This window comes from Vipera ursinii, assembly GCF_947247035.1.
Source record: "Vipera ursinii genome assembly, chromosome: 1".
In the NCBI taxonomy this organism is placed as follows: domain Eukaryota; kingdom Metazoa; phylum Chordata; class Lepidosauria; order Squamata; family Viperidae; genus Vipera; species Vipera ursinii.
In genome coordinates this window covers 65218902-65232980 of record NC_139512.1, presented here as the reverse complement: position 1 = coordinate 65232980, position 14079 = coordinate 65218902, and the positions used below count along the sequence as shown (strand labels likewise).

The window sequence follows — 14079 nt, the reverse complement described above, 5'->3', positions numbered from 1 at the left end:
TCCGCGGCGACCTCCCACCCCGGCGGATCCTGGCAGCATTCCTACCGCTTTCTTGACCAATCAGCGAGAGGGGCGAGGCTTAACTGTCCACTGGGAACTCTCGAAATGAAGGGGAACAGCCAATCGACTGCAAGACGGTGCCGTGCCTCTTATATGTGTAGAGCTGCTATGTCTGTTGCTTCGCCGGGACCGCCTGGAAGAAAAAAAATCGCCAGGCTTAATCCGATTTCGCTGCCCAAAGGCTAAGGAGGACTTGGCGCCGTTCTCCTCTATTCCGCTTTCAGGCTGATTCTTCTGCGAGGTTTCATGATCTATGTTTTTTTAAGGCTCCACTCTCCCACTTTCCCCTTAGTTATATAGCAAAGAAAGCATTTTTTCTAATATTATTTTTGTAACCCGTAGAAACAAATCGCGCCTTAAAGTTTCAAAAACTGAAAAAGGAAAATTAACTCGGAAAATAGGGAGATTCTCACGAACAGGGAAAGATAGATTTTAATTAGGAGCCCCTGCCTACTGGCAGCAGAATGGCATAACATTACATTCCTTTGTAGGTTTACTGAGAAAAACCCAATTTCACTTTACTTGAATGAAAGTTTTAGCATTTGTTTTCTAGAGATTACTTTGTTGATCCTTGGGCAAATTTTAGATACTTAATAAATATAATTGAAATTATATATGAAGTCTTAGGCAACCTATATGACTTAAATAATTGGAGATATCACACTTCCCTCAGTCCTTGGAAAAGAGCTATGTAGTGTCCCACTTAAAAAACTCCAAAATAAGATCAAACAATATATGCATGAAGAACAAGCCAGAATTAGACAAGGTCATTGATGCAATGAACAGATCTTTTATTTATTTTATTTTATTAGATTTATATACCGCCCTTTCCCGAAGGACTCAGAGCGGTTTACAGGGCATTTTAAAATCATACCAATACAAAATATAAAAGTTAAAAGACAATTAAAAAGATTAAAGTATCCTTGAAAATAGAAACCCAGTTAAAATTCTCAGCCTGATCTTTTCACTGTGAAATATCATTGAACAGAGTAAGGAGTACCAAAACCAGGTGACATTGATTTAAAAAAAACCACATCTGAACCTGTGTCAATAATCACTGTGGAATACCACCTATAGCGGGGTGTCAAACTGCCGACCCGTGGGTCAGTTTCATCATTTTTTTTTTAATTCCATTTGTATCCCGCCCTTCTCTGAAGACTCAGGGCGGCTTACAAGCTTAGCAGTAGCCTTCATTCTATGTATATTTATTTATTTATTTATTGATGGGATTTATATCCCGCCCTATTTCCCGAAGGACTCAGGGCGGCTAACAATAAAACATATAATAATTACATAAATCAAGATAAAATGAAATTGAGAACATCAGTGCAATAAAAATTAGAGAATTTAAAAATGAATTAAAAATACTAAATATAAATTAATTAAAATGCCTGTCAGTCTAGGTCAGCTTGGTGGAACAGGTGTGTTTTGAGGCCGCGGCGAAAGGATTGGAGGTTTTGGGCTATCTGAAGCTCAGGGGGGAGCTGATTCCATAGGGTTGGTGCTCCCAAAGAGAAGGCCCTCCCTCTGGGGGTCGCCAGCCGACATTGCCTAGCTGACGGTACCCTGAGGAGGCCTTCTCTGTGTGAGCGTACTGGACGATGGGAATTTGTTCCCGGCAGCAGATGGTCCTGCAAGTATCCCGGACCTAAGCCATGTAGGGCTTTAAAGGTAAGTACCAGCACCTGCTTATTTGGGCTTTCGCCCCCCCCCCCAAGCAGCATTATTACAATGTCAGCTTATTGCCCCCAACAATCTGGGTCCTCATTTTACCTACCTCGGAAGGATGGAAGGCTGAGTCAATCTTGAGCCTGGTGGGATGCGAACCTGCGCTAATTGCAGGCAGCTGGTGTTACTTAAGGAGGCATTAACCCACTGCTCCACCAAGGCTGAAGCCACACCCACACCATTACCAGCAATGCAAAAAGTCATGATACGTCACAACATGTCACATGATATGGTGAGTTTGACACCCGTGATCTATGGTATTCCTGAGATAGTGTGTTGAACCAATGGTGGTCCATTGGTTAGAATGCAGTGCAGGCTACTTCTGCTGACTGCCAGCAGTTCAATTCTCACCAGCTCAAGGTTGACTTAGCCTTCCATCATTCCGAGATCGGTAAAATGAGGACCCAGATTGTTGGGGGCAACATGCTGACTCTGTAAACTGCTTAGAGAGGGCTGTAAAGTACTGTGAAGCGGTATATAAGTCTAAGTGCTTTTGCTATGTTAATATCTTTAAAAACTTTTACAACACTAGGTGCTGTGTAAAAACTGAAAATGGCAGTATTGACTTCTTTACAATTAATACAGGTGTAAGGGAGGGCTGTGTCCGATCCCTGTTTTTATTTCTGATTACCATGGACTGTACCATGAAAAAGGCAAATGAATAAATTGGACTTCAGCATTCCATGAAATAAGGCAAATTGACTTAGATTTCATGGATGACATTGCTTTACTAGCAAACACTAAGACACAGCTGAAAGACACAGCTGGCACTTGAAGCAGCGGCAGGTAAAGTGGGCTTAGAAATCAGTGAAGTCCAAGCAAATTGGCAATATTCAATACAACACCCTAATAACATTAGGACACGAATTAAAATTTGCCAAACAATTCAACTGTCTTGGTGATGTCATGGATACAGATGGGGGAATCAAAGCAGGTGTGAAATTCTGAATAGGCAAAGCAGCTGCTGTCTTCCAACAAATGTGCTCAGTATGGACCACATCTACCATAAACACAGCAACTAATATCAGATTACTTAATGCTATAACAACTGCCATCTGTGCCAGTCAGACCTGGGAATATACAAGAATTACAAGATCTTTCAGCAACATTGCCTCAAAAGGATTCTTCATATCTCATATTGGGACTTTCTCAGGGACCGGCTACAAACAGTGAGGGTCGGGTCTGTTTTATCCATCCCCCTGAAGCTTTGCACCAGCTCGCCAAAGGGCTGTGTGCTTAGCCCCTACCTGTACTCATTGTACACGATTGTGTATCATCCGACCCATCTACTGCGATAATTAAGTTCGCAGATACCACCGTAGTGGGTCTTATTACAGGTGGAGATGAAACAGCATACAGGGGGGAGGTACAAAAATTATTCATATGGTGTTCAGAGAACAACTTGCACCTGAACATTGGCAAGACAAGAGATGGTGCTAGACTTCTGGAGAAAGAGAGGAACCTGCCCCACTTTATATGGGGGGGGGGGCTGTGTGGAGAGTTTCCTCCTTTAAATTTCTGGGAGTCTACCTCTGTGAAGATCTTACCTGGAAAGTTAATACAACCCAGGTGGCCAGAAAGGCCCGAAAGAGACTCCACTTCCTCAGGGTCTTGCGGAAGAACAGGGTAGAACAATGGCTTATGACCCTCTTTTACTGCTCTACTGTAGAGAGCGTCCTCTCGCACTGTATTGTGGTTTGGTATGCTGGCCTGACAGCCATGAATAGGAAAGTATTACAGAGGGTGGTGAGCACAGCACAAGACATTGTGGGCTGCCCGCTGACCAGGGCTTGCTGCCTTGGAAGAGTGAGGAAAATTCTCAGGGACGACTCACACCCTGGACGGTATCTCTTTACTCTCCTACCATTGGGTAGGAGATACAGGAGTATAGCCAGCCGTACCAACAGACTGAAGAACAGCTTTTATCCATTGGCTGTTATCTTGAATGGGAAATAATTTTATAATTTTATGTATGATTGACTTGCGAGGCCGGTGTGTTGTGCAATTAGCTCACATGGTGTAACAAGATGGTGGGTTTGTTGTCACTGTTAGTTGTGGTGGTGGCACGAAGGGAGGCTCAGCCAATCTCAATGTATACATGGTTGTACTTTGACAATAAAGGTTCATTAAGATTAAGATGTCACAAATGAGGAAATTCTATAAAGTAATTCCTGAAGACTTTCTGAGATAGTGACAAAACGAACAATGGGCTTTACTGGACATGGATTCCTCATGAGTGAGCACCATCCAGCAAAGACTGCAATAAATTGGATACCACAAGATGGTCAGAGAAAATGAGGAAAACCAAAGAAAACCTGGTGCCAAACATTTCAGGAAGATCAGAAAAAAATCAACCTTAAATGGAAGGATGCGGAGACTGTAACTGCACAGAGAACTGTGGAGTACGCTTGTAGCTAATGTGCTTAACAGATGTGATGATGATTATAGAAGATGGCAACAATCATGGGGGCTTGTAGGTACAGTAATAATAAAACCTAATGCAGCTTAATAATAAAATACCTTTATATCTGAAACGGAAACTGAAGATTGTGAAGTGTTCAGAAATCTTACATATTTCTAAAATATGCTGAGGTATTTTTACCTACCCTAGCTGACTAGAAAGATTTTAGAGTAAAAATACATCAGAAAGGAAATTAAAATACAATAATCAGTTTTCTATACCTTCTTAGCGATTACAGGTCAAAAGTAATTAGAAGTAAAATTTAAACAGTAAATTTTTATTGCCATTAACATCAAAAACTTACACAAAATGTCAACTGAAAACATAAATACATCACCTATTGAGCCAAATTATATGACCACTCAGAATTTAATAGATTTTAATTATTACCCCTTGTTTGGAGCCCATTGATTACGTTAAAATGGCCTGCCAACGGAACAGCTTAAAGATTTTATAATATAGTTGTTATAGCTTGCTCCAGTTATTTTGGAAACAACTCCCACAATTTTTTTTGTCATCATCCATATTAGCTAGGACTGATGGAAGCTAAAGTTCAGTCTGAAGAGCATTTGCCTGGACATGACATACTTAAAGCTCTTCAACCATGATAAATAGGAGAATGAACATTTCTGTCTGTAACTTAATATTTGGGGAGTAGAACTCTATTCAGGAACAGAAAACTGAAAGATTGAGAGATTAAGATAACAAAGTATATCTCACATACCTAGATTAGCTGCTTCCAAAGCCATGGGAAAAACAAGAAAAACAATATTTTTTAAATTCCTCTGGTATGTACAGTTTAGTATTAAGTTTTGTATCTTCTTACATTTCTAGCTATTCTGGAGAATATGAGTTATTGTTTAAATGATCCATGGTAAACCTAATAAATCTCAATTTAAGTTTGATGAGTTTAAGTCAACTTCCTGGTTTAAGGCAGCAACCAGCTCTTCCATTTCTCTATGAAAAGACTCTTGTTCCTCTAAGAAGTGGGTCCTCTCCTCCTCTATCTTCTTCCATCTGGTCTGAGCATTCTGTAAAGAAAAAAAAACATGTTTAAGTAGCAATGTCTACTTTATTACAATTGCATTTAATAAATTTTACAGTTATGAAAATTGAAATACAGGTAATACTCAACTTATGATCACAGTTGGGATCAGAATTTTTGTGGCTAAGCAAGGGAATTGTTAAATGAGTTGCATGCTATTTTATGACCTTTTTTAAAAAAATTCCATTTATATCCCGCCCTTCTCCGAAGACTCAGGGCGACTTACAATCTAAAGCACAAATCAATGTGCTTAGCAATAGCCTTCATTCTATGTATATGCCTGCTTATTAGGGCTTTCACACACACCCCAAGCGGCATTATTACAAAGTCAGCTTAATTGCCCCCAACAATCTGGGTCCTCATTTTACCTACCTCGGAAGGATGGAAGGCTGAGTCAACCTTGAGCCTGGTGGGATGCGAACCTGCACTAATTGCAGGCAGCTGGTGTTACTTAAGGAGGCATTAGCCCACTGCTCCACCAAGGCTTTTTTGCCACTGCCGTTAAGCAAATCACATAGTTAAGGTAATGACAAAGTTAAGCAATAAATCTGGCTGCCTCTATTGGCTGTGTCGGAATCTGGCTTGGATGGTTGCAGAGGGTAATCATGTGACACCCAGCATGCTGCAACCACTGTAAATACTTGCTGATTGCCAATTGCCCAATTTTTGATCACATGGCTGTGGGAATGCTCTAATGGTTATAAGTACAAAGACTGCTTGTAAATCAGTTTTTTCAGTGCTGCTGTAACTTCAGAAAGTTATTAAACAAATGATTGCAAGTAGAGGACCACCTGTAGAGAAACTGAATCACAATATAGGACCTGGAGCAGACTTTATGTCATTTAGTTCAATTCCCTAGTTTGTGTATAAATCCATTGATCTAACACCAGCAAGGGTTATCCACTCCTTGCAAATATTCCAGGAAAGAAAATGGATGGGCCATATTCTTCTAGGCACACTGTTCTTTTGCTTAACAGCTGTTACTACCACTAAGTTCTTTCTAGTACAGGATTCAACTTGAATCTAGTTTAGTTTCAACGTGTAGGTTTTTCTTCTGTCTTTAGTTTCAACAGAATAGGTTTGTCCCTTCTTACATGCATCAGTTAGGTGAAAAACATCTGTCACAAATTGCTTGCACAAAACTAAGTGTTTTTTTGGAATTAATACATACATACAAATAAAAAATTACCACACCAAAAGAAGATTCAGAGGGTTTTTTTCCTACAGATATACAGAAGTTGTTAGCATAGGGTTAGAATAAAAGCATTACAAATATTAAACACAGATGTTGTATGGTATTAATATACATGCATCTGAAGGGGAAGAGAGGAAAATCGATCCTAGTTTTACCTGAAGATTTTCTTTTTCCCCTTTAGTCAGTTGGATGAACAATTCAAGGTCAGCATTAAGTTTGTCTGATAAAACCTGAAAGGCAAAGACGGTAGAAATAGCAGTATTATAAACTTCTAATTCATAATTAAAAGTAAAACTTTAAGTTGTTTTATACCCATGACTTGGTTTATAAACTAAATTCAGCAGCTTGCTGTAGAATAGAGAAGCCACCTCAGAAAAAAAACACTGGAAAGGGACACACTCAGTAAGCCATTCAACAACCTTATATAAGGTAAAGGTAAAGGTTCCCCCGCACATGCGTGCTAGTCGTTTCCAACTCTAGGGGCCGGTGCTCATCTCTGTTTCAAAGCCGAAGAGCCAGCGCTTGTCCGAGGATGTCTCCGTGGTCATGTGGCTGGCATGACTAGACGCCAAAGGCGCACGGAACGCTGTTACCTTCCCACCTTAGTGGTCCCTATTTTTCTACTTGCATTTTCACGTGCTTTCGAACTGCTAGGTTGGCAGAAGCTGGGACGAGTAACAGGCGCTCACTCTGCTACGCGGCACTTGGGATTCGACCCGCCAAACTGCCGACCTTCTGATCGACAAGCTCAGCGTCCTAACCCACTGAGCCACCGTGTCCCTTATATTACACAGCCTTAACTCTGCACTCCCTCAGGCTACCATCCTCAGAAACAGTTGATAAGACTACAGTTGCCAATGTAGAAGTAAGGTTCAACTATTAGGTTAGCTGTTGTACCCTGTAATCTGTCCTTGCTTTAAAAAGTTAAAGGTTTTCCCTGTCCAGTCATGTCCAACTCTAAGGGGTGATGCTCATCTCCGTTTCCTAGCCGAGGAAGTCAGCGTTGTCCAAAGCCTTCACTATATGCCGAGGCGCATAGAACACTGATACCTTCCTACCAAAGTAGTACTTATTTATCTACTTGCATTTGCATGCTTTGGAACTATTAGGTTAGTAACAAAACCTTAAGACTGCCTGAGATTATAGTTTTCCTTGGGAATAGTAAACAGAATCACATTTTTACCGTTATCTCAGTTTGTATCTTCTTGTTCATTTCTTCCTCCTCCCAAATTTGTTCACCTGTAACTAATTTTCAAATATTTTATTGCATTTCAAATATATCAGCTGTATTTCTTCTCATTCAACTGAAAGCATAGAAGGTGAGTAACTTTGGGATTATTCTGCCACCTCCTTTGGTAAGAAATTCCAAAACATCTGTTTCCGAATAATATCACATGAATCTGAAAGATCTCATACAAAGAGATCTTATTTCAGAGGCAGAACATATGCTCTGAGTGAAAAAAAGCATCCAACCATCCAACCTTCAGTTAGGCAGCAAAAATGGGAAAGATTCTTGTCCTGGCCTAATCAGAATGACTGGTTATCTAATAATTTATTCAGCGGTTGAACTTTAAAGTGGCTTAGTCCATACATTACAAAACAGTAGAAAAACATCTCTCTGCTTTGTATCACTTAGATTCTACTTTGTATCAATGTTTCACAAACTTTCTGCTGGAAAATGTGGGGCCCACCCAATTAAATAATTAAATTTCCTCCCTATGTTTGAACCTCTAAAATGATGGATATTTTCAGCATGATTATTACAGTTGCATTTCTATATGATTTCACATCCTCTCCATTTTAAAAATATTAAAATTTAATCTAAACTTAAAAATGTATTAATCATTTGAATTGCTTTATGTATACAATGCTATACAGTACTAGCTACTGTTAGCACAATTCGCTGGTTGAGAATGTTTAACAGGTATCTTTAAATAGTGAGCCTCTCATATTAAAAAGACTGAGCAGATGATTGACAGTTTAGAAGCAGATGCAGGCTATAGTGTCAAACAGGCTGTGTCAGATTACCTGGTGAAGTTCCCTAGAGCACCAGTGATTCATGGATCACATTTTGGGAAACACTAGTCTAGGTAGTCTTAATTACATGAAGAGGCCCTACCATCATAGGAGTTTTAGTCTTTTGCTGGAGGAAAGATAGTGACAGAAATAATATTGTATATGACTGTCTTGTTTGCAATAAGCACAGAATACTATATGCTTTACCTGGGTCACAATTCCTGGCTTCTAATATCAGGAGGCAGTTTTCCTGAAATTTTTTCAGCTTATCATTTTCTTTTTCAAGGCTATCACATAGCTCTTTCATCTCTTTCACATCCTTCTGCAGACACCAAACCAAAAGGCAAATTAAGAAAACTACTTATTTCTATTAGCTCTTTAAGAAATAAATAAGGCATCAGAAAAGATGAAGAATTGTGCAATAGAACAACCCTTTTTATTTGGAGGGACATTATTTTCTTGTGGCTATTATAAATATCAGCAATGATGATAAGGTGATTTCTTAAGATTTAGAAAACGTGTTACATGAAGTAGGATTTCAGTAATCTCACAAAACGGTAATTTAGTAATTTAGTATTGGTGGCTGAATATGGCTCCATGGCTGAATTTCATTCTCTACCCAGTGTTCCATCGTTTCAAAAATGTAGGGGGAGAATGGAACTTTGATGTACCTTGAGACAATTCTTGTTTTGGTATGGTAGGACAGCAAACTTAGGGAATGGGTGTTACAACACTGAAAAGGGAGGGTTGGTTCATCTCTTCTCTCCTATATGGAAGCCTCTCCTGCCTTATTTCATGAACTAGCTTGAAGTGCTAGGAAACATGGTGGAGTAATTAAGCACTGAAGGCATATCCACGCTATGAAAATGCACAGATGCCTCCGCATCTTAATGGCAAGTACCAAATTCTCTTTTCTTCTGCTATGGGAAGATATCCAAATGGACATCATGCAAAAATTGAATAGTACCCCTAGGAGGTTTAGGGGGCTGCCCTTAGAAAGCAAATGACATAAGTTACAACCTCCTTCAAAAGCCAGCTGTACGGAGGCAAAATATTTTATCATGCTTCCTCGCTTTGTCCTTGGTCACTTCTGGCAGTGGGAGCTATCAAGAGAGCTAAGGAAAGAAAATTGCAGTTTTCTCCAAACTTGGATGTCCTCCAAATATGTGGACTTTGGAAAATCATGGAATTGGTCCATATCTGTAGAGTGCTATATTTGTGGAACTGTGAAAAACAATCTTTTAACAAATATATAGGCTAAAGAAAAGAAAAATAGCCCATAGACTATTCCCTCCACTTTTAATTCTTTTTCTGGACTAAGCAAAAGTAGGACAGAACTGAACATGGGTCTATAGAGAGAAATACTGGAGAATAAAGTTACATAGATTTTCTCTTCTAAGAAGACAATCCACAGACAAATATTTTCCACACCAAACAGAAGAAAAAGACTTTAATCCTCTATGAAATGATATATTGTGAAATGATATAAAACCCTTAAAGTAGTTCCAGTCTGTCATTCTTGTATAACCTGCACAGCCCTCATTACTCCAAAGATGAAAATAACAAAGCAGAGGAAAGACCGGGCTTACACATTCAAAAAATTAATTAGAATTAGAAAATTGTAGGAACTGCCCATATTCTACCTGGTTCATCGCATAATAACAAAAGCCAAGTTTGCCTCCTACCTGCATTTCCTCCACTTTTAAACTCAGTTCATTCTTGGCACTCTCCAGGAACTTGTTTTTGTTTCTGAGTTCGGCCTCCCGTCTGTATCTGTTCATAGGGCTATTGAATCTAATAGTGATTAAACATAGATGGCAATTTTGCTTGCATTTAATAACAGATCAAAAACACTCATTATTTTGCAGATGGAAAAGAGGAATATAGAGAAATTATTAAAATTTAAGATATTCACCACATAATGCCTTCATCCAGAAGCACTACTACCTGATCAGCCTATATCAGTATCTAAGTATTCATTTATGTACAAGGCTTATACTGTAGGCTGCTCCAATCAGCCAACTTTGAGCAATGTCTGGAAATTGTAATGTACATCCACACTAATAATGGAAATCTATGTGGTACAAACTCCACAATACAATCTAATCTAACCTAACCAAATATTTACAGTGTGATATTTTCATAACATATTTTGTCCTGCATTTATTGTACATAGCTAATGCTGCACTTACGGCAGTTTGTTTTTTTCAAAATAAAACACAACTTAAGTGAAATACATTCTTGTAAAGAATTAGAGGCTTATAAAACATGTCAAGAGTCCAGAGTTTGGGCTCTAGAATATTCTTACTCACTCATGCTTTTCTAATCTTGCTAAAACTGTTCTATTCTCGAAACAGATTGTTCCAATTTTTATCAGAATAGTTTGTTTTGAAGTTGAAATAAGGCTGTAACAGTATTTTCAAATTTGAAGAGGACATTAGAAATTTGGAATATTTAAAACATGTTTTATAAAGCATTCTAAGGCATTCTGCCACAAAGTAGGAGGGGGGGGGGAAAGGGAGGACATTTTGCTTGCAAGTACTCACGATCGTGTAGCTATCGGCAATCCTTTCTTCAAAGGGGTTGGCAGTGCAACTTTTTTCACTGGCTTCATGAGTCTTAATATGAGAGGAACAAATAAGATATTGCAACAACGTAAGGATTCTAAATCTAAACATTTCAATACAGCAAACATGGAGAACAAGAAAGAGAGCAAAGCATTCTGATTAGGAATGTTAATTTTAGCCTCCCTGACATATTAGGTCAAATTTCTTTTTTGGTGGGAGGGAAGAAGAGAAATTGCAAATTCTCTCTTTTAAAAAGGAAGGTATATGGCAGCGTTTCCCAACCTTAGGAACTTGAAGATGCGTGGACGTCAACTCCCAGAATTCCCCAGCCAGCTATGCTGGCTGGGGAATTCTGGGAGTTGAAGTCCACGCATCTTCAAGTTCCTAAGGTTGGGAAACGCTGGTATATGGAACTGGTGGTATATGGAATGGAGTTGCCAAAAGAATAGATATTTTGGCAATCATAGCAAAAGTATATATACCTTTGATTTGGGGCTTTGAAGGCAACACATGCAGTAGGATTGTTTGCATCACACGTAAAATCAGGATCTTTCAGGGGCTTTGAGTCCATCTCTTTGTTACGGCTTTGCTGCTTTGAATAATCACAGGGCTGCACCTCTGTAAATAAGGCAAATTTGGGCAAATAATTAATGAAAATTCCTGCCCTCAGGTAAACATTAAGGAGAAAAAGCTGAGGATGAGACCTAAAATGAGAGGGTAATTTTATAACACCTTAAGAGTGAAATGAAATTTGGAAATAAATGGAAAAAGTTGCAAGATTTAGCAATAACAAGAATAATGTGATGGCAGAGGAATAAAATAATTTTGATATTATTGTATCTTTCTTCCTGAAATCCCGTACTCTTAATTTGTGCAGAACTTCGGATAAGGCAAAAGAGCAGAAAATCTATTGCTTTTTCTCTTCTTTAAATCTTTGTATAAGCAAGACAATTTCTTCATCAAGTCCACTTGCAAAAGCTTGATTTGATTTCTGATTTTTAACCGACACAGCTTCTTGTTCTTATATTTCACCAAATTTGAATTCCTAGCCTTTTGTCTAAAATGCAAAACCAAAACTGATTACTGACCCAGAATATATGCACAAAACCTGATGCCATCCTGATATTTTAAATAGTATTTTCAAAAAAATCTAGTTAGCTTGACAAACAATATAAATAAATATAAGGTTTGCAGCCCAAAACATTTGACGATAACAGAATACTATCTTGATATAAAATTCCACTCTTACCTGACCAGGCATTACCTCAAATGATGAGTGGGGTTCAAGTACATAGTTCTAGCTATAAGTTTAGCTATAAGTCTAGCTATAAGTCTAATTCACATCAGGCTGATCTAAGATTACCAACCACAGTTAAGAAAAGCATTTGAAGTTGTCTTTGCAAAGATTCTGCAACACAGGAAGAAATAAGATAATTGCTCTCTAATTATAGGATAACACATTAACAGACTTTTTAGAATGCCAGTTGTTTTGGGCTGTTGGGAAATGTAAACAGGGATCTTATATTTGTCTGTCTCCATATTTAAAGTTTAAAAGATATAAAGTGCTGCAGATCAACAGTTCCTACAATAGCAGAGTATGCATGAAGCCCAGCCTGCTAAAAGTTCATTAGGCACAATATCCTTGTAAAGGCAGAGGGAGAACAGCAATTCTAAAGTATTCCTTTTCTGTATTAATTATTAGAAAGTTCATATACTGTACTGCAGAGAACTGCAATATATTTTGCTCGTTTGGGCTTAGCATATGGTATGAAACTAATCTTTACAGTTTGCACTATGCATAGTAGTTTATTCAAGGTTTCTAATTTAGTGTGCTATTTAAACTCCAGGTTGCTATCATTTCGAGTTTCTGGAAGCTTAGCTTTACAATTAAAACAATATATAAAGCCCACTTTCTAGAAACTGGAATTTGTTTTGGTTCAAGACAGCAAGTACACTAAAAGACAGTTAACAGTATGGTAAAGGTAGCTGTTAATCAAATTGTAAGATATGTAATGAGCATTGCAAACAACCATTATTTTTTATTTTATTTTCTATGACAGCAGTGTATTCTGTTTGGGAGCAAAATAAGTATTTCTCTCACAACCTTCAAAGTAATTTGCAATAATTTTATTTAGGTCATTAACCCTTTTCTCCGCAAATCTCACTTTAATCAAAAATAGCCATGTTCATGTTGCATACTGAATCATGTTTACTTACTCATACCTTTATGAACGAATTAACAATGTATAAACTGCATTAGAGATAAACTGATGCAACGTGTTGCATAATCTATGTTTAGAAATGCATACCAATTTCATGGGATTTTAAGTTCATTTGATTTCATTTCATAGAAAGGAATGGAAAATAAGATTTTTCTGAAGTATATTGAGATTTCACATTCTATAAGTTAAAAAAAACACCACACTTTTATAGGCCAAGCAAAGATATCAAGGACCAGTGTGATATACTGTGCTGTCTTTTCTTATGTAGCAACTTCAGAGCTTCGTTATTTTCTTGCAGACGTTTCATTATCCAAATTAGGTAACGTCATCAGTGCTAGACTGATGTTACCTAGTTTGGGTAACGAAACCCTGCAAGAAAACAACCAAGCTCAGAGAGCACCAAGGACCCCTCACTTCAATCCTGAGTTACAAATATTCTCCTTTACTCCTAGCAACTTTATACTATAACCTTTCAACTTTCCTAAACTTTTTTCTTGAACGGCCCTCGATAAAAATACATTGCGATCCTTTGGTCTCAAAGCGATGAATCACAGTCAGGAACCCATGTGACAGAAACAGTTGCCGGCGAACATTACTTAATTTCAAATAAAGGCTTTCAGCAGAAAGCCTCCCAACCACATCTACGTACACACAACGTGCGCGCACCGTCATTCAGGCGAGACCCAAATCTGATCCCCGGAACTTCTAACCTGTTGACATACGACTCTCAGAGAAGCTTCCAGCGCAGCCCAAAAAGGCTGCTTTCTACGACAGCGTCCCGCCGC

The 14079-nt window shown here is 38.4% G+C and overlaps 1 protein-coding gene across 1 annotated transcript; it reads right to left on the bottom strand.

The window, feature by feature from the left end:
- Positions 1-4510: 4510 nt before the first annotated feature.
- Positions 4511-14079, bottom strand: KNSTRN (kinetochore localized astrin (SPAG5) binding protein). The gene is made up of 8 exons (XM_083350321.1): positions 13961-14079; positions 11555-11690; positions 11052-11123; positions 10191-10299; positions 8713-8827; positions 7673-7734; positions 6645-6719; positions 4511-5280 (listed from the first exon to the last, which is right to left on the bottom strand). The coding sequence occupies exons 2-8, from the start codon at positions 11641-11643 to the stop codon at positions 5140-5142; spliced, it is 663 nt and encodes a 220-aa protein (XP_083206447.1). The 5' UTR covers positions 11644-11690; positions 13961-14079; the 3' UTR covers positions 4511-5139.